The following is a 19451-nucleotide window of genomic DNA, read 5'->3' as shown; positions in this document are numbered from 1 at the left end:
GACCTGTTGGTCAGGCCAGGTGGACGGAGTTTATAGATTGAGACAGAAATAGCTGCAGCAGGGGTGGAGAGAGGGAGGAAGAGGAGCGGTGGTGAAGATGAAGGAGACGTGCACAAGGACAGCCAGAGTATTTATAGAGGAACAGGAGCCTTCAGTTTCCCCTGATCGATGGAGGAGCACAAGACCTGCACACAAATGGCTGTGTGTGTGCGTGTGTGTGTGTGTGTGTGTGCGTGTATGTGTGTGTGTGTGCGTGTGTGTGTGAAGGTAAATGGGTCAATGACAGCAGCGGGGAAAAGTTTCCATGTTAACTGGAACTTGAAAACAAGCTCGTCCAGGCAGAGTGAGCACACCTCCACCTGCCAGGAGGAGCAGCACACAACGTGTGTGTGTGTTTGTTTTACATGTGAGATAAGTGTTCAATGTTATTATTTTTATTTATGTTGTTGTTGTTCTGTTGCTGATGATGAGCGATCACAGCATGTGGTTTAAAGATGAAGCTCTGTCTCCACCTGCTGGCCGACCCTCAGCCTCACACCTGCTGACTAATCACCTGTTCACACTCAGCGTTATGAACACACAGCAGTTATTAGTCACTGTGAGCTCCTGAGATTATTAGATATACGAGCCACTCATATTTTGCGCTCTCACCTGAGTGAAGCCACAACATGTCAGACTATAGATCGCCATGATTGGAGCTCAGCTGAGAGGAAAAGTGTGGAGGAGACGTGATGAAGTCAAAGGTCAACATGAGCACGTGTCGGACGCTCTACAGTTATCATGTGTTTAAAACTAGGTTTCATTTGTTGTCTTTGATTCACTGAACTACTTTTCTTTGTTGGGTGCTTTAACTCCTGAAGTTAAAGTTGCATAACAGCTTCATGCTGTTTTGTGATTGGCCTCCTCTGTGTGGGATAGGCTCCACCCCTCCAGCTGCGACCTTATACGTGGAGGTAAACGGATGGCTGAGTTCTCTGGGCCCTATTTCAGGAAGCCGGTTTAGTGCAAACTCTGAGTAAGTATACCCTGAGTTAACGAAAACTCTGGGTTTTCGGTTTCACAAAGCGAGTTTAGATTAATTCTGAGTGAGTTACTATGACGACACACTCCGTGAAGCTAACCTGCCCCCTAGCAGGTTTACTTCAACTAACCCTGACCTTCTCCGCCTCTTTGTCGGAAACCTGACTGTAGGAAGTGTCAGACATGGCGTGCTCCTTCCTTGAAGAGCCAGTAGATGTTGAAGCCCAAATTCTCCACAGAGCTCTCCGCCGGGAGAGAGTGATTAGAGCGCGTTCGGACATTTTATCATTTCCTGATGATTTCCTGTGTGAACGTTACCGTTTTTCAGCACAATCTATAATTTATTTGAATAACATCCTCAGGCCTAATATTGCTCATGTGACACATCGTGGACATCCTCTCAGTTCATTACATATTATTTGTATTGCACTTCGGTTTTTTGCAAACGGGAGCTTTCTGTATAATATTGGTGACGCTGAGCACGTTTCCAAGGCTACCGTCTGTCGGGCAGTCAGGAATGTTACAGTTGCACTGAAACGTCTCCTGTACTCGTCTGTGGTGTTCCCCGGTCATAGACCCACAAGATTTATCAAAGAGGGATGCCACAAAATTGCAGGTATCAGGATGAACAAAACTTAATTCATGATGTGGTGATACTTGAACTACTACTTAAATTTTACATTTATTCTCACGGTTCCCAGGCGTGATTGGCTGTACAGATGGCACTCACATTCCAATCATTGCTCCTTCAGTAAATGAAGGAGACTATGTGAACAGGAAGTCTTTCCACAGCATTAATGTACAGGTACATAGTTCCCTGTAGCATTTCAAACTAACAAATTATTTCATTATAGTAATGGATGCTAATTTGTGTTCTCTGCACTGTGAAGATCATATGTGATGCTGCCAACATTATCACAAATGTGGAAGCCAACTGCTCAGCCTCTGTGAGTGGTGGTGGTGGAGGACCCCCACCTGTTTTTCAGGCCTCCGCTTTTTTTCTGTTGGCTATAACGGGTCACATTTGAGCATACAGAGTAAGCAAATATGTACTTGTAATGTGCTCAGATAACTTCAATAAGTGCTTACAGACGGGAAATTAATGTAGCCTCTAACTGCAATTGATTTACATGGGACAAACAGACCAAGCACTATGGCTCATAATACAATTACACCTTACCTGTTTGGACTATATTTTTATATTTCATTTTTACTTGCTGCCAGGAACGTTTGGGGCCTGTTGGGTTGCACCTGCGCTCACATCACGTCACAAAATAAAATGTATAAAATACAAAATAAAATATAATAAAATAACGTGTTAAATGGGTGGAAATCCCTCGATCAATGTTTAAATTAACACTCACGCATTGACTCTGTCGGCTATGTTTTGCCATGCATGCTCCCTTTCTTTTGCAGCTGAGGCTGTGTTACTTTTTTTCCGTGGAATTTGCATGTTATCGGCATATGCTGCCATCAGAATTTCGGCCTCAAGCGCTGTAAGATACATTGACCGCGCCTTCTTTCCCTCCGTCTCCATGGTGACTCGCTTAATCTGTGCTCCGCTTATCAGGGCTTTATGTATCCTCGTGCGCGCGCTTAACTTGGGGTTAAAGCAACTCCGCGTTGACTGAACTACTTGTTATCAGCCTTTCTGAAACCGAATATTACGAGTTGGACAGTTCGGGGTTACTCAACCCTGAGTATCGTTTTTCACTCTGAGTTTTCTAAACCGGCTTCCTGAAATAGGGCCCGGGTCACACCCAAACAAACTGTGTAAACCTCTAACATTCACAGACTGTTTATGAAGAAGCAGCCAGTATGGACGTGTGTGTTAAACCGGCAGTGTGTCTAATGTCCAGCAGGGGGCGACTCCTCTATGAAGGGGCTGAGGGCGCGCTGTGAATAATTTACCTGCAGTCACAATCCGGTCGTTAAGTGATGACGTGACGAATCCTACTTCCGGGTCTAAAGTAGTCTGCGTTTAATATGGCTTTTATGTTGTTAACATGTTTAATGTTTTGTATTTTCTTCTATTTAATCTCAAAAAGCTCCTAAAACAGTCAGTGATCCCTGTTGACCTCCCTCGGCTTTTATTACCACTAATCATTTATTTAAGCTCAGTTTTTAAAACCTTAGGATGTAACTACAGCCCAGCCCATGCAGCAGTATATGAATGACTAACCTCGTATTGTGGATGGATTATCTCAGTTGTTCTCCTGGCTGAAGTTTGGTCCTTTTACAGCATCCTGCCATGCGATTACATTTGTTCCTGACCACCGAGAACACTCACGTTAACTTTTATCGAGTGGAAAAAAAGTTAGCTTGTTTATATTATGCTAACATAGCTGTGTCGCTAGCGGTCACGTAGCACATCATTATATACCAGCTAGCCCAACTTCAGTAACCCTACAAACGTCACTGCTGTTTAGTTTTCTGTCTTCATTTATGTTGGAAGTGATAGCAGAGCTGTACGTTTTAATTTGTTTCCAAAACCCCGCAGTCAGGACATGCTATATTGTATTTAGATAGAAGCTAGCGAGCTAACTCCCTGCTAACTTCTAACTCCGTTAAATGTCATAAATTCCGTTTTCATGGATGCCTGGATGTTAAACTCAATTGTTACACCTGGTAGAGCAGAACGCTGATCATTTTATTAAAGATGAAAGACTTTAGACAGTTTTTCAACTCTCAGTAATGCCACAGTGATCGTTTGATATATGGACCTGCAGCGGAGTTTAGACCCAGACACGGCTAGTGACGTCAGACTGAACAACCGGATTAAGAACTCGACTGTACACCGTGTTCGTGTTTTCCTCCGAAAACAATAAGTTCCGTTGGAGCAGCCTTTCAACGTCTCTCTCTGTCTCTCGCCAGAAAAGTTGACCCACACAACAAAGTAAAGCTATTTTTCGGCTACGAGCCGACAGGGACCCCGCGGTATCAGTCAGAGGTCCCTTTACTACAGTTCGGAGTCGCGGACCTTCAGTAATAGTAATAAATCACACAGCAATAGTACATTCACGTTGTTGTAAAAAGCATGATAATATATTAAGTAATCCAAAGTATTCAGAATTACAGAATACATTTTGGGGCATGTATTCTGTATTCTGTAATGGAATACATTTTAAAAGTAACCTTTCCAACACTGCCGATCATCAATCGCTCGTAAGGGTGTCACCACAGGCGCTCACATTGCTCACACGCAAACACGTAAACGTCGGTGAAAAAGATGGAGCAGCACGGCTGTGCAGCGTGTGATCTGGACACAAGCGATGGAGGCACAACTTGTAGAACTTTGGAAAGCTCATCCGAGCCTTTTCGATGTGGCATCACAAAATTATCACGACCACAACAACCGTGAAAATAGTTGGATTTACACTGTTGCTCAATCACAGCTGCCTGATTAATGTTTTTCATTAGCAATTTAGCAAAGTTGATGGTGGCGGTGTGCGTGTCTGTGTGAGTGAAAGACAGAGAGAGAGAGCGACAGATTTTCTGTTATAACCTTCATTTTATGGAGGCACAGTGTGCCGTCCGAGACTTGCACCGCAGTGTCGGTGTTTGTTTCCCTAGTGACGTCAGACTGAACAACCGGATTGGATCTAAATAATAAAGAAAGCAGCTTCAGTGCTCCCACCGTCAGCTCTCTCAGCAGAGGAGACACTGCTGCTGTTAGCGCTGCAGCCGTCTGAGTCACAGCTCTCTGATTGACAGCAATACAAACAAATACAAAGAAATCCTGAAGATCTTAAAACTCAGTCTGTGTTTGAGCCGTCAGCTGAAATATCAAAGAAGCTCCTCTGTACGTTTTATTATCTGACAGCATGTGGAGAGGGCCTGTTCAGGAGCGATGAGTTGAACCACTGAGGCGATGAACAGAGCGTCTACATGAGCGATGAAAAATAAAGTTTGGAACAACGATCGCTGATACAGCTTAAATTCACGGCTCTTTAAATCGGACACGAAACGCTGAAAGGTTCGCTTACTGTGGAAGGCCAGGAGTGCCGAAACGACTGAGTCAAGTACATCATTAAATAATTAATGTTAATTACAGTGCCCATTAATTTAATTTAAAACATATATAAATAATGTATTTCCAGTTTTATGTAATTAATTATTGACACCGGTGACATGTGACAAATAAAACTTCACATTCTTGTGAGAAACTCAGTGGAGTCGTCTTCTGGGTTCACCCCACGTATCGGCCCTGTCACAATTACATCATAGCTTATGACATCATAACATATGGAAAGGAGTAATAAGGATCCAGAATAGAATCGATGGGAAACAGGTCCAGGAAACACACTCCACTCTCTCTCCGCGCTTCGCTCCTTACTCCTCTTCAGGCACTCACGCTCACGTTTCACTCAACGCCACGCCATGCCACAAGATTCAGGGAACCGAACAGGTCCAGGAAGTGGGAGTTGCTCAACGATCCAGCAAAGAAGAGTGCTGAGCCGCCATCTTAAATAGAGGCTCAGGCAATCAGGCAGATCCGTGGCACCTGATTACACCAGGTGTGTGGGCCAAGGGCGGGCGCCAAAGATGAGCTCCGCCCAGGCAGAGAGAGGAGGACAATAAACAGACATGTGGCCTGAAAATTTGATCAGCCAGAGAGACACGTAGACCAGGACAATAATGGCTTTGAGGACACCACGTGCAGAAATGTCCCAGCATGCTGTAAAGGGATCTCTGAGACGTCCCGACAGAGCGGACAGCACACGTCCTCCAGTCTGGAAGTCTGCGAGTGAAGCTGGAAGCAGCAGCTGGCTCCTTCAAACAGGACGTCAGGTGTTCTCGTCTCACTTTTGCATCCAGTGTTTTTCTGTCAGCAGCAGGTCCAGTTGTCTCTCCTTCAGTACTGCAGTACTTCCTCCTGTAACGGTCCTCCTCAGTCCCAGATTAATTTTTCTGTCTGACTCGTAGATAAACGGCAAAGAGCTTTTTCATAAACTGCAACTACATCAAACGGCAGCCGTCTGAGGTTTAAATGAAGGTCCCATCTCTAAATTCCCCGCTTACACATTTTCATACGTGTAATATTTCAGTTACAGCTTAGCCTGAATGTTCTGGTGCTCATCCACTTTATGACAACAATAATGGAAATATGTTTCAAGGTTCCTGTAATAGTTCGATTCAATACATTTGCATTTATATGGTTATATGTGGTGCCTCATGGCAACACCACATTGGTCGCACAATAATACAGAGAAAAAACAAAACACCCCGACAAAGTGAGTGTTTGTTTTCCCCACTTTTGCCAAAAACCCTCCTTTGTAACAGAAAACAAAACCTCCAGCAGAACCAGGCTGGAACCAGAACCAGGGAGGGAGATAGTGTCTGTCTCCTGAATCCAAACTGGAAGCTGGTTCCACAGAAGAGGGGCCTGAAAACTGAAGGCTCTGCCTCCCATTCTACTTTTAAATACTCTAGGAACAACAAGTAGGCCTGCAGAGCGAGAGCCAAGTGCTCTAATAGGGTGATATGGTACTACAAGGTCATTAAGATAAGATGCACATTCAGCTGTACTGATTGTGGGTCTGTTCATTGGTTATACTTGGATCATTCATGCAGTCTCATGTGTTTGTCAGCGCTGCCAGGCTTCAGCCAGCTATAAGAGATTCATAAACCTGTAAACATTTGATGTGAGTGGAATCGTCACATTTACTGTGTGCTGAATATCAGTCAGTGGCTCTATCTGCACTTCATCCAGCTGACAGCAGGTGGCAGTGTTGCACTTCACTGAGGAGGAGAAATGCCCTTTGTTTCTGAATGAATCGTCATCATCGGTGTGTGTGTGTGTGTGTGTGTGTGTGTGTGTGTGTTTCTGTCCATCTCATTATGTGTGTGTCCTTGGTGAACAGGTCAGAATTCAGAGCTGAAAATGAATCACACAAACTCTCTAACACACATTTAATCCAGGTGTGTGTGTGTGTGTGTGTGTGTGTGTGTGTGTGTGTGTGTGTGTGTGTCGGTAAGTTTGATTCGTTTTCATTTTTGCATTCCTTCCTCCACTGAGCATCTTAAAATGACATGTTGACATCTCATTTCATTCAGCGTGCGCACACACACACGCAGACACACACACACACACGCACACACACACACGCAGACACACACACACACACACACACAGCACGTGAACGTTTCCTGAAGATCCTTACAGAGATCACAGGCAGCTGCTCAGAGTTCAGACTGTGCTGAGGAATACAGGCGCTCACACCGGAGCTCATCAGCTGCGTATAAACTCTGTGTCTCCGTGTGTGTTTGCACATTTTCATTAAATAACTGGACCAATCATCATTAAGAAACGAGGGGTGGCTGTGCCTCCTGTGTGAACTGAACGTTCCTCAGAGGTCTGTGGAGCTGCAGCCTGAGTCCAGGTAAGGATCAGTAGCTGCTGTGAGAACGCAGAGCTGGCCACGAGGGTTTGATGTCGCCAGGGGCCCTCAGACGAAATCCTGTGACTGCACAGATCGATGAAACTGCGAGTTTACCAGACCTGCCGTAGATTTGGGACGCGTGATGACGAAGCGGATAAAAGTGAAACAGGGTATGAAGCTGCAGCGGGCGCTCCTCTGACGTCTGGTCGGCGTCTGCTCCACACCGTGGCTGCAGGTTATCGCTGACTGCAGCTGCGCAGAGATACACGCAGTGATTTTACTTCATGAGACTTACACTTAAATCAAGCCTCGAATGCACCGAAGACAAAAACACAACAGGACCGCGTGACACACGGCAGCGCTGAAGGACCGCAACAGGTGAGTCACATGACCTAAATCACACAGGGGAGCAACAACACACAGGTGTGCGTGTGCGGGACGGGTGGTGTCTGATGCTGGAGGTCCTCGTAGAGTCCCGATGCACACCTGGGCGTGTTCCCAGTGTGACTCTGTTTCACACTGCTTAAGGCCATGTGGACCATGGCGCCCCGCCGTGCCTCATGCTCTTCGATGACGCCTCGTACTTTATCCGTCACACGCTGATCATCGTCTGCGTTCTGAGTTTCCAGGCTCGGCTTTAGAGCCGATGTGTCGGGCTGAAGGTTGAGAAGGGATGGATTTTACCGCAAATGATGTTTTCCTAACCAAACATTTAATATCACAATGAGCAAGAGGGAAGAAGTGCAGTCCAACATAAAGACACCTGAGATGTGTCCCATGGCATGCTGGGTAATATCCCTGTGACTCCTCCTCCTCAAGATCCTTTATTTGTCACATGCGTGGTTATACAAATACAACACATTATATACATTAAAGCAGGGGTGTCCAACTCCAGGCCTCGAGGGCTCCTGCAGGGTTAGATGTCTCCTTGATCCATCACAGCTGATTCAAATGGCTGAATGACCTCCTCAACATGTCTCGAAGTTCTCCAGAGGCCTGGGAATGAACTCATCATGTGATTCAGGTGTGCTGACCCAGGGTGAGATCTAAAAGCTGCAGGACACCGGCCCTCGAGGCCTGGAGTTGGACACAGCCTGCTGATGGATCATTTTGTGATCTTTTCTTGTTCCACTGTCTGCCTTTGCAGAAGTAAAATGAAAGCATCATTAGAACCTTTGTCTGTTTCTCTCTTTTGTCTCTTTGAAGCAGATTTGCTGTCAGAACTGCTGTTAAAATCCATGTGAGATCTGTGAGTTAAAATGTGGACATGCTGCAGTTAATCCAGCTCTGCCTCATGTTTCTGTCACTGTGGGGTCTCCTCCTGGTAATACAAATCAATCAACGCCGCACTGATACATTTAATGAGGCATTATCTCACGAAAAACCACAATTTGCATCTCCTCTGGAGAGAAGAGATGAGACGGGCTTATTACTGCGCTGCCACAGAAGCACATTCAGGAAAGAGGGAATATCAAAGTGTAATGAGAAGATCATGAAGTGAAGTGTGTCCTGAAAGCAGGAAGGAGCAACGCTGTGCTGCGTGTTCAAACCTCACAAACCGACCTCGAGGTAAGAACAACACATCCAGTTTGTCTGCAGTCAAACCCTGCAGTTCCTCTGACGTCCAGCAGAGGCAGCGGTGAGAATCCTCCTCTACAGTCAGTGGTGTTCGGTTAACAGCTACGGAGCCCCGCAGGGGACATGGGAGAAAAAAAAACTAAGACGGACTTTTGCGAGATCTCGCAAAAGTTGAATTCCAACAATGGCGGCAGCTACTTAGCTGTAATAAGATAAGATAAGATAAGATAAGATAACCTTTATTAGTCCCACACGTGGGAAATTTGTTTTGTCACAGCAGGAAGTGGACAGTGCAAAAGTTATGAGGCAAAAATTAGAATACAATAAGAATAAATACAGTACACAACTGTACAGAATAGAATAAAATAAAATACTATATACAATAAGATAAAAATAGAATACAAATACTATATACAACTGAGTAAAAATACAACGATGACAGAAAGGATTATTGAATTATTGAAATATTACTCTTTCTGGGTCGCAAAATACACTTTTAAGATATTTTGAGGCGTGACTGTAGTTGTGTAAACGTCAGATATCTGCTCGTTTTACAAGACATCACATATTTGCAAAAGTGCTCCGACGTTTTTGGAGATCTGACACCCGCCATCTCGAAGCTGACGGGAGGTCGAGACCTACTACAGCCGGGAGGAACACCGCTTTCCCGGCACATCGTGCCTCGACCTCCCGGTCGGCTCCGAGCTGGCGGCTAAAACTTTTGCGAGATCCCGAGTTAGTTTTGCGAAATCTCGCAAAAGTCCGTCTTAATTTTTTTTTCTCCCATGTCCCCCGCGGGGCTCCGTAAACAGCTGATCCTGAAGGTGAGAATGGACAGCTGCCCTGACCTCTGCTGTGGAGAACATGATTGGCTGCTCTGTTTCCTGCTTCAGCTGACTGACTCCTTGGGGGCGGGGCTCCTGTTAGCGTAGTGTCTCTGATGCTAATGTCTGTGACTCTGTTATCATCATCATAGTTTATTTATATAGCACTTTAAAAACACACAAAGTGCTGAACAACAGAAATACAAGAGATACAATGACAATAATAAATACGAACAAATAATAAACATAGTAATAACAATAAAATATAAGTAAATACAAGTCGGTTAACCACTGAATCAAAGGCCAGCAAATAAAAATGTGTTTTTAATCTGGATTTACAAACAGGCCCTGATGTCGATTACCTAATGTGAAGAGGAAGATTATTCCAAAGCTTTGGAGCCACGATAGAGAATCATCAGCAGGGCGCCGTCACTCCCAGAGGGTCACAGACACCCACGACCCTGTAAACCAGCACAGGAGGTGATCCTGAAGCATTCACTCAGTCAGTGTGTGGACGTACTCATAGACTGAGATAATGCCGCTTTCCATCTCCTGGTGGTTCGGGCCGTAGATCCTGTGGGTTTCTGTTTGATTCTGCCTGATGGTGGTCAGAGTGGAACCAGCAGAATCAAATGCGCACCTCGTTCAGAAGACCTGCAGTGAAACCAGGTTTTAGCTGTTCGTCAGTAAAATCTCAGAGCTGCACGATGAGGTGGCAGCTGTGGAGGACCGAGAGAGTTACAATAATCACAGTGGGAGACGATTAAAATTACTGTCCACTGAGTGACAGTAAAACTTTGATTGTTGCGTTTCTGAGGTGAAGGTGACACCGAGGCTTTTAGCAGATGATTACCTGCGATGTGCTGACGTCCTTGGAGAACGTGTCTGGATCGAGCACTAGAACCTGCAGCTGCTGCAGCTGCTGATGTTACCACAGCTGGAGGAATCCTAGAAGAGCCACGCGGTTAGCGACGAAAACACGATGAGCTCATCCGTCTGCCTCAGTCTCGCTTCAGTCGCTGGGTATCATCTTACAGCAGTGTGCACAGGCAGCAATAGCTTTAGTAGCAGATGAACAAAGCCAGCAGCAGCTCCGTCCTTACGCTTAAAGAAGATCAAGCAGATGTTACAGTCTCAGAACCAATCAGAACTGAGTAAATCCAGAAGAAGCGGTCTGGAAGTGAGCACAGACCCGGATGTAAAATGAAGCCGAACGTCTGAGAATCAGCACAGATGTTTGTCCTGAAGAGAACATGAGACTGAGAGCTGCTGAGAGTGACGGTGGTTAGCCGTGAAACACGACAGCTGATGCAGGTGGTGTCTGAAAGGAGAAGATGCCGGTGCAATGCTGAGTTTCCTTTATTGAACATATATCAAAGATTTACACTGATAACTTCAGAAAGGTGAAATACTCTGAAAACACCTTCAACACATCTCCTGGTTTCTTCTTCACGTGTAGGCGGTATTTTACAGACACGAGTGCTCGGTCCTGTGGGGACGCACGGCTGTTCTCAGTTTACAGTAGAGTCAAGTTATTCAGCTCTAAATGAAGTAAAGTACGTGCAGTGAAGCTCAACTTCACTTTTCACCGGACAAGCAGAGAGATACCATCAGTCTGCCCCCTCAGCTGCCCGGAGATACCAGCTCCACTTCCTCCCCACAGACTCTGTCACACACACACACACACACACACACACACACACACACACACACACACACACACACACACACACACACACACACACACACACACACACACACACACAATGAGACATTAAAGCCAAAGGGGAGTCTGATTAACCTGAACACCCAGCGACAGAACTACTCCTCTTCCTCCTCCTTTCCTCTTCCTCCTCTCTCCGTCCTGTGAGTTTCTGCTGTTGCTGCTCATAAACAAAGACAGGTGAGCACATCTGGGTCTTGAAAATGTTAAATAAATAGTTGACACCAGTTGATTTTCATGCCTGTTGTGTTAATGCAGTCTGAAGTTGGCCTGTGGCGCCCTCTGCTGGTCACTTAAAGGATCAGAACTCTTCATCCACCCCGACTGCAGCACCTACAGCCTGTGACATCATCCGTGACATCATCAGTGACATCATCAGTGACAACAGCAGTGTTCAGGCATGTTTTTCATGGCAGGACTAGAGCATGTTCGTCCAGCCGGGCCATCAGCAGGACCTCTGCGTGTTACTCAGGAGCCTGAACCCTCAGAAGGGCGTGGCTCTGTGAGTGAGAGTTCTGATTGGACGGCATGGGAACATTACAGACAACCTCATAGGTGTCCAGAGTTTGGTCAGCACGCTGTTCTGTGGAGCTCAGCACCGAGCTGACGGTGGGATCAGCTCGATAAACATGTCAGGAACCACACGTCGCTCTCTTCATGCGTCTAATTTATTCTTAGTTTCTTTCTTCGATGTTATTCACGCACCACATTTGATGGTTGTGCTGCAGACCTGTGAAGGAACAAAGATGTCTGCAGGCTTCATTTAGTTTGCTGATAGTTTGTCTTTAAAAGACTAAAAACGGATGACAAAGAGAAAACTTCGAGAGGAGACTTTTCTGTGTCCTTCACCTCCTCTGGTCTCTTTGTCTCCTGCTGACCGTCCTTGGCCTGAAGTCAAATCTTCTCTGAAAAGCTTCTCTGTCTGCGGTCGCCCCCTCCCTCCCCCGGCATCGATCCGCTGAGACGGTCCATTACAACGTCTGCAGCACAGCGAGAGGAGGGCGAAGGTGGATGACGAGCGAGGCCACATGGATTGATGGGGAGACAAAGTGGAAGAAGAAGAGCAGGAGGGACAAAACTCCGGTCTTTTAAATGGATGTCCTCCTACAGGCTAAAAATAATGACACGCTTTAGCAGCTGCAGTTCTCCTGGCGTCCAGCAGACGCAGCAGTGAGTCAGTCCCCACAGACCAAACGTTATTAATCACATTTTTGCTAAATAAAAGGATCTGGCTTGCATCAGTCACATGATCACATTTAACCAATGATCGGAGCTGTAGGAGAAACACAAGTTAACTCAGAGACACAGACTGATGCGACACAACCAGTAAGTAGGTGTGCAGCGCACACTGTAGTGTGTAGCACACAGGAGTATCAGCTTATTACGTACACGTTGGTAAGCTGTCTTGTTGCAACTGACGAACTGAAACAAACGAGCGTGCTGTGCGTGCAACAGCGCGACAAACATTACCTGTCCTTTTATTAACTGCACAGGTAGTGCTGGTCACAGCTGCTGGCTACCTGTGTAAGGCTGTCATGGGTCTGTAGCTCTGTCACCGTTTTAGGGAACATATTTAGTTTTAAAGTATTTAGAACATATTTAGTTTTAAAGTAAGTTTCCGGGCTTTTCCTGCCTTTCTGGAGGGATTATATTTCACTAAAAAACGATCTAATATGCATGTCCACATAATTGTGCATTATTATAATTATAATATAATGGGGATAGGTTAATTGGAAAATCCAAATTGTCACTAGGTGTGAATGTGAATGATTGTCTGTCCCTGTGTGTTGGCCCTGCGACAGACTGGCGACCTGTCCAGGGTGTACCCCGCCTCTCGCCCTATGACAGCTGGGATAGGCTCCAGCGCCCCCCGCGACCCTGAAAAGGATAAGCGGAAGCGAATGGATGGATGGATGGATAATTATAATATATTAAAACACACGCTGTATTTTAAAGAACATACATTAAGAAGCAGATTATATTAGATTTATATTTTAAATAAGACAAAAGTTGGATGTTACAGCAGTAAAATGATTGTATCTCTACAGTTTAAACATGTAATAAGCTTTGCCCTGCACAGAGTGGATAGTGAAACAAATGGAATCAATATAAATACATTATTTCATATTTATTACTTCCCCCTCCTCATTGCTTTATTATTGTAGCTCTAGTAATAAATAATAATGTAAGGATGCCCATAGTATATACAGTATTCTGAAGAAGGTCTAAAATGTCCCTGTGTGTGCATGTGTGTGTTTTATTTAGATGGATTTTTAAAAAAATATTACCCATGATATAACATTGTCCAGACATGGCTGGTAAGGACATGAGGAGGAAACAGCAGGAGCTGTGTGAGGCTACTAAAGGCAGTGCTATAACATTTTTCTGTCATCATTTTATTATAGATTAAGTGCAAGAGTTGTTAGGTGTGGATAATTAGATTATAGTTTATTGCAATAGCAAGTTGTGCCTTGTTCTCAGATAGACAGCAAGTGGAGAGTGATATATGAAATGATGGAAGGAAGAAGAGAAGCAAAGAGTGATTCACAGGCAGAGCCTAAGCGCTGTCACCAATCTTTGCATTTTGTTATCATCTCATGACACTTGTTTAATCAGCTACCATCTCTCCTGTGGACTTTTTAATGTCTACAGTCTCAGACCAACACAGCCCTGCCCTCCAGCACTATCAGCAGCAACCCCTCAACAGCAACATTGTACCCATCAGGTAAAGCATCGGCTACGTTTGCTTTGCCTTGTTGCCCATATTAGATTCTTGATGAATGTGTGTTGTTGTTATCCAGCCTGGTTCAATGTGCCCCTTTTTAACTTTGAGCACCCGCCCCTTTAAACCTCTCTGCACGGCCCTGCTGAGACACGACCTGGTTTAGTCTCTGATATCAAAGTTTCCTCTTTACAACACCTGTACGGATGTTTCTATCACTCACCTGTTTACAGTTTGGTATTATTAGGGGCGTGGCCTCTTTGACTGACAGGTGAATGGTGTAAACAGGACCTCTGGATGTTCTGTGAATGCAGTGCTGAGTGTACTGCATCTCTAATGTGTCTAATCACATGTAGCATTTGCAGTATTATATTAATGATATGCAGTATTTGCAGCATTTGCAGTACATGTCAGGTAACTCCTGCGTTGCTGTGCCTCCGCAGAGTTTACAGGAAGTGGTGCCAGATGAAAACTTTACTTTCCTCCTCCTGCAGCATCTCGTCAGGATGTTTCAGCGTCTGATGGTCAATTACGTTCTGCTGGATTTAATACAGCAAATCGATTTAGATCAGCTTCCAGCATTGAGAGCGAGCAATGACCGTGAATGACAAGCAAGGATTATACTGACTGACACACCCACACACACACACACACACACACACACACACACACACACACACAGAGAGGAAGACAGCTCGTGGGGGCACAGATTGGGGGGGGCACAGCTCGTGGGGGGCCACAGCTCGGGGGGCACAGATTGGGGGGGCCACAGCTCGTGGGGGCACAGATTGGGGGGGGCACAGCTCGTGGGGGGGGCACAGATTGGGGGGGCCACAGCTCGTGGGGGCACAGATTGGGGGGGGCACAGTTCGTGGGGGGCCACAGCTCGTGGGGGGCCACAGCTCGGGGGGCACAGATTGGGACCACAGCTCAGACCTGACAAAGCTGCATCTATGGCCGTCAGCAGGTCTGAGTAAAACGAGCGCTGTCTCCACTTCCTGTCTCTGAGCCGACTCACAGACACAAACAGGTCTGTGATTTCTGATTTTTGGGGAGAGGTAAGCTAAGCTGTACTCACTCACTGACAGAGAGACAGCCAATCAGCTATGTTCACAGTTAGTCCGTCCCACTGTTCATGCTGGCGTATTCATGTGAAAAAAAAGAAGGCAGTTGGATTTCTTCAGGCTCAGGGAAATGTTTCTCCTCTCATCCGAGAGGTGGAGACTCCCAGGAAACGAAACCCGAGAGGGCGTGGTCCTGGTTGGATGGTCCTGACTCGCTGCCAATCAAGTGAGTCGTCACATGAGCTCAGGTGTGAAAACCGTTGGGTGATCACCATCACCGGGGCCGACGGTGAAACCTCCGTGAGACACCGCCCCGCCATCGTGCGTGGCTTAGTTAACACATAATTATTTTGGTGTTTCCTTGCTGATGTTTATGTTAATGGTTTATTTGAGCTTTTGTTGTATTTTGAATTCTACTTTTCCCCTTTATTACTCGAGTCTTTGTCACATCTTTATTAACCAGATAATCAAACAGTCAGAGCTCTGCGGAGCCAACCATCCCTTTAACGTTAACTAGTAATGACTTCATGAACTTCTTCACAAATCACATTTTAATCATTAGAGAAAAAATTACCAGTAATCATCCCACAGATGTAATATTATCTACAGCTACTCTTAGTACCATTGATGTTAAGTTAGACTCTTTTTCTCCAGTTGATCTTTCTGAGTTAACTTCAATAATTACTTCCTCCAAACCATCAACGTGTCTTTTAGACCCCATTCCTACAAAACTGCTCAAAGAAGTCCTGCCATTAATTAATTCTTCGATCTCTAATAATCAGCTATGTACCACAGGCCTTCACAGGCACAATAATGCATTACATTACTGCATTACTAAAAAATGTAATGTGATTACAGTGAGGTGTTACACCTGACACGGTGTAATCAGCCCTCTGTGTGTCTTTTTATAAGAATCCTCACAGTGTGTCTCACTGACAGCAGTGGCCTCTCAGGTCTCTGTGACGCCGCCATCGTTCTGCTGTTACGATGGCGGCGTGCTCACAGGGCAGTCTGGGTTTACCTTCTCTCTGATTTCTGCAGTAACACGGAAGAGTCGTCCTCACGCCTGACGAAATAAACCGGTCGGTGAAATGACGTGAAAAGGATTTAAAATAATAAAAACCTGTTTGAATAATCAGGAGGAAAAGACGTTTATGGAGTTAAAGTTTGTTTGAGGAAGTCGTTCAGTCGTTACGACCCTTTGTGTCACGTCTTACTTTTACTAAAATAACATGAGAGAGCCTGACCGTCTTTTGAAAATCTCCAAAAATACAACAAACCCTGTTCTTTAAATCTGCTGATGCAGTAAATCCTGAGAATACAGACAAAGTGTTTCCTGCAAAAAGGCCTGAATTAAATCACCAAGTACTCAAATCACACGTTACATAAACCGCATCTTTAAACGAAACGTTGGTGGAAACGAGACGCTGAACACACGTCAGTGATCACCACACCGCTGCTGCAGATTTTCCACTCTGATAACTGTGGAATGAAAGAAACCTGACCTGCAGGTAACAGAAGCATTCATGTGATCTCACAGAGCTCCGCCCTCACCTGTCTCGCCTGCCGTAAAACAGAAAGCAGGTTGTTATTCTAACCAAAGACACAGACGGACAGACTGAGCTTCAGCTGCTGATGCTCCACAGTGAAGGCTCACGGGGATTTCCATTTATCAGTAGCTTGTGTCGTGCAGCTTCGTGCCACATGGAGAACAGGTTCTGTGGTTTGTGTCTCATGCAGTGACAATAAAGGCATTCATTCAGCAGCAGAGGAGGGAGGGGAACCAGGACTGACTGTACTTCCTGTCTGCTGCTTCCAGCCTTACTCGGAGACTCCATGGCTTCCAGATCAGAGGAGGATCTGTGCTGTCCGATCTGTCGCGACATCTTCAGAGATCCCGTTCTTCTGTCGTGCAGCCACAGCTTCTGTAAAGACTGTCTGAGGAGATGGTGGAGAGAGAAGCCAACACAGGAGTGTCCGATGTGTCAGAAAAGATCTTCGAGGGTGGATCCACCGGTTAGTCTGGTGCTGAAGAACCTGTGTGAGTCGTTTGTAGAGAGGAGAGATCAGAGAGCTTCAGAGGATCTCTGCAGTCTGCACTCTGACAACGAGCAGACGAAGCACAGCGACCACACGTTCAAGCCCATCGATAAAGTTGCACAACAACACAAGAATGACCTTCAGGAAACTGTGGAAGCTTTAAAGCAGAAGTTAAAGGTCTGTGAAGAAGTCCAGGTGAACTTTGATCAAACAGCAGGACACATTAAGGCCCAGGCCCGACGCACAGAGAGGAAGATTAGGGAGCAGTTTAAGAAGCTTCACCAGTTTCTAGCAGAGGAAGAGGAGGCCAGGCTGACCGTGCTGTGGGAGGAAGAGGAGCAGAAGAGCTGGATGATGAAGGAGAAGATGGAGGCTCTGAGCAGAGAGATAGCAGCTCTTTCAGACACAATCAGAGCCACAGAGGAGGAGCTGAGAGCTGAAGACGTCTCATTCCTGCACAACTACAAGGCTGTGGTGGAAAGAGTCCAGCGCTGCCCCCTGCTGGATGATCCACAGCTGCCCCCGGGAGCTCTGATAGACCAGGCCAAACACCTGGGCAACCTGACCTTCAGCATCTGGAACAACATGAAGTATATGGTCTCCTACACTCCTCTGATCCTGAACCCAAACACTGCAAACCCTGAACTGACCCTGTCCGAGGATCTGAGCAGCGTGAGGGTGGGTGGGCTGCAGCAGCTCCCCGATAATCCAGAGAGGTTTGATCATCTCTGCTTCGTCCTGAGCTCTCAGGGCTTCACCTCAGGGGCCCACAGCTGGGTGGTGGAGGTTGGAGACTGCGGACACTGGGGACTGGGCGTGTTAGCGGAGTCCGTCCGGAGGAAGGGACCCATACGCTCTGGATTTGGTGGAATAGGATTCAATCAAGGTGAATACTCAGCTCGCTCAGGATCTGCTGCCCCCACCGTCCTGCAGCTGCAGAAGAAGCTCCAGAGGATCCGAGCGAGTCTGGACTGGGACGGAGGACAGCTGTCGTTCTCTGACGCTGACACTGACACACACATACACACCTTCACACACACTTTCACGGACAGGATGTTTCCCTTCATCAGCATCGGGGATAAAGTCCCAGTGAAGACTCTGCCCGTGAAGCTGTCGGTGGATCGGAGCTATTAAACCAAACGACACGTGACCCCGTCTGAGCCCGGAGGGAGGAGTGTGTGTCTGCTGGACAGGTTTGTTCTCGTATGTAACTCATGTTGCTGTGTATAAGCCTGTGTGTGGATCAGCAGCTCATCTGTCACTGTTCACCTGAACTGTCCTCTCAGCAGCCTCTGTCCACAGACTGTAAATAAAAGAGCTCAGCTAATGTGACCTCTGACCTCTTCACTTGTTCTCAGACAGCTGACACTGCACACACACACACACACACACACACACACACACACACTCTACTGTCACACCAACAGAGCCTTGGCCTCACCTGACACGGCACCTGAGGGTGGAGGGCTCAGAGGGCTCATTCAGAGGCCCCTCCTCCTCTGTGCGACTCTCGTGTTACGGCTCGCTCTTGGCCTGACCCCGCCCCCGTGGGAGGCGCTGACATGAGCTGCTGTCACAGGGCACACCTATCTCCACCACACGAACATGGCGACTCATTCAAATAAGACATTTGAAATCTGAGACGGTGCTTCTCAGAGTCAAATCCACAGTCAGCAGCCGTCACAGCTGCAGGCAGCTCGCTCCAAGCTGCACTCACCTCCGACCTGTGTTTCTTTCTCCGCCCTTCCTGGCAGGTACTAAGAGCTTTCCTGTGCAAGGACCTGACACGTAATAATCTCAGGCAGCTTTTCGGAGAGGTGAGGCCAAGATTGGTGGGCAGCTGGGATCAAGGTGGCAATCGCTTACTTCCTGACGTTCTTCTTTCCTGCAGTTTCTCCTCCAGCGAAGGTGTGACAAACGGCTTTCTCTGCTGCCGCAGGAAATACAGCTCTCCAGCCACCTCAATGAGTCATGAAGGAAAGATGGCGGAGTGCCTCGGGAGCTGTGCGGTGATGGAAAACCAACACTGGGACTCATTTGTGTTTGTTGAACAGCAGCAGAGATGAAGAAGTGCCTCAGAGGACTCGACGGCGAGCA

At 46.5% G+C, this 19451-nt stretch overlaps 1 protein-coding gene across 1 annotated transcript; it reads left to right on the top strand.

Moving 5' to 3' along the window:
* Positions 1 to 17150: 17150 nt before the first annotated feature.
* Positions 17151 to 18488, top strand: LOC146632915 (E3 ubiquitin-protein ligase TRIM35-like). Its single transcript, XM_085354777.1, has one exon. The coding sequence runs from the start codon at positions 17151 to 17153 to the stop codon at positions 18486 to 18488; it is 1338 nt and encodes a 445-aa protein (XP_085210903.1).
* Positions 18489 to 19451: the final 963 nt, after the last annotated feature.

Source organism: Diplotaxodon limnothrissa, linkage group LG5 (genome assembly GCF_057381915.1).
Source record: "Diplotaxodon limnothrissa isolate DT_005_m linkage group LG5, D_limnothrissa_male_GT1.1, whole genome shotgun sequence".
NCBI classification, from domain to species: domain Eukaryota; kingdom Metazoa; phylum Chordata; class Actinopteri; order Cichliformes; family Cichlidae; genus Diplotaxodon; species Diplotaxodon limnothrissa.
Note: the sequence above shows the minus strand (reverse complement) of the source record. Positions and strands in the feature narration are given on the sequence as shown.

Excerpts from the sequence above, each read along its gene's own strand:
- LOC146632915 (XM_085354777.1), top strand. The coding sequence starts at position 17,151 with ATGGCTTCCAGATCAGAGGAGGATCTGTGCTGTCCGATCTGTCGCGAC.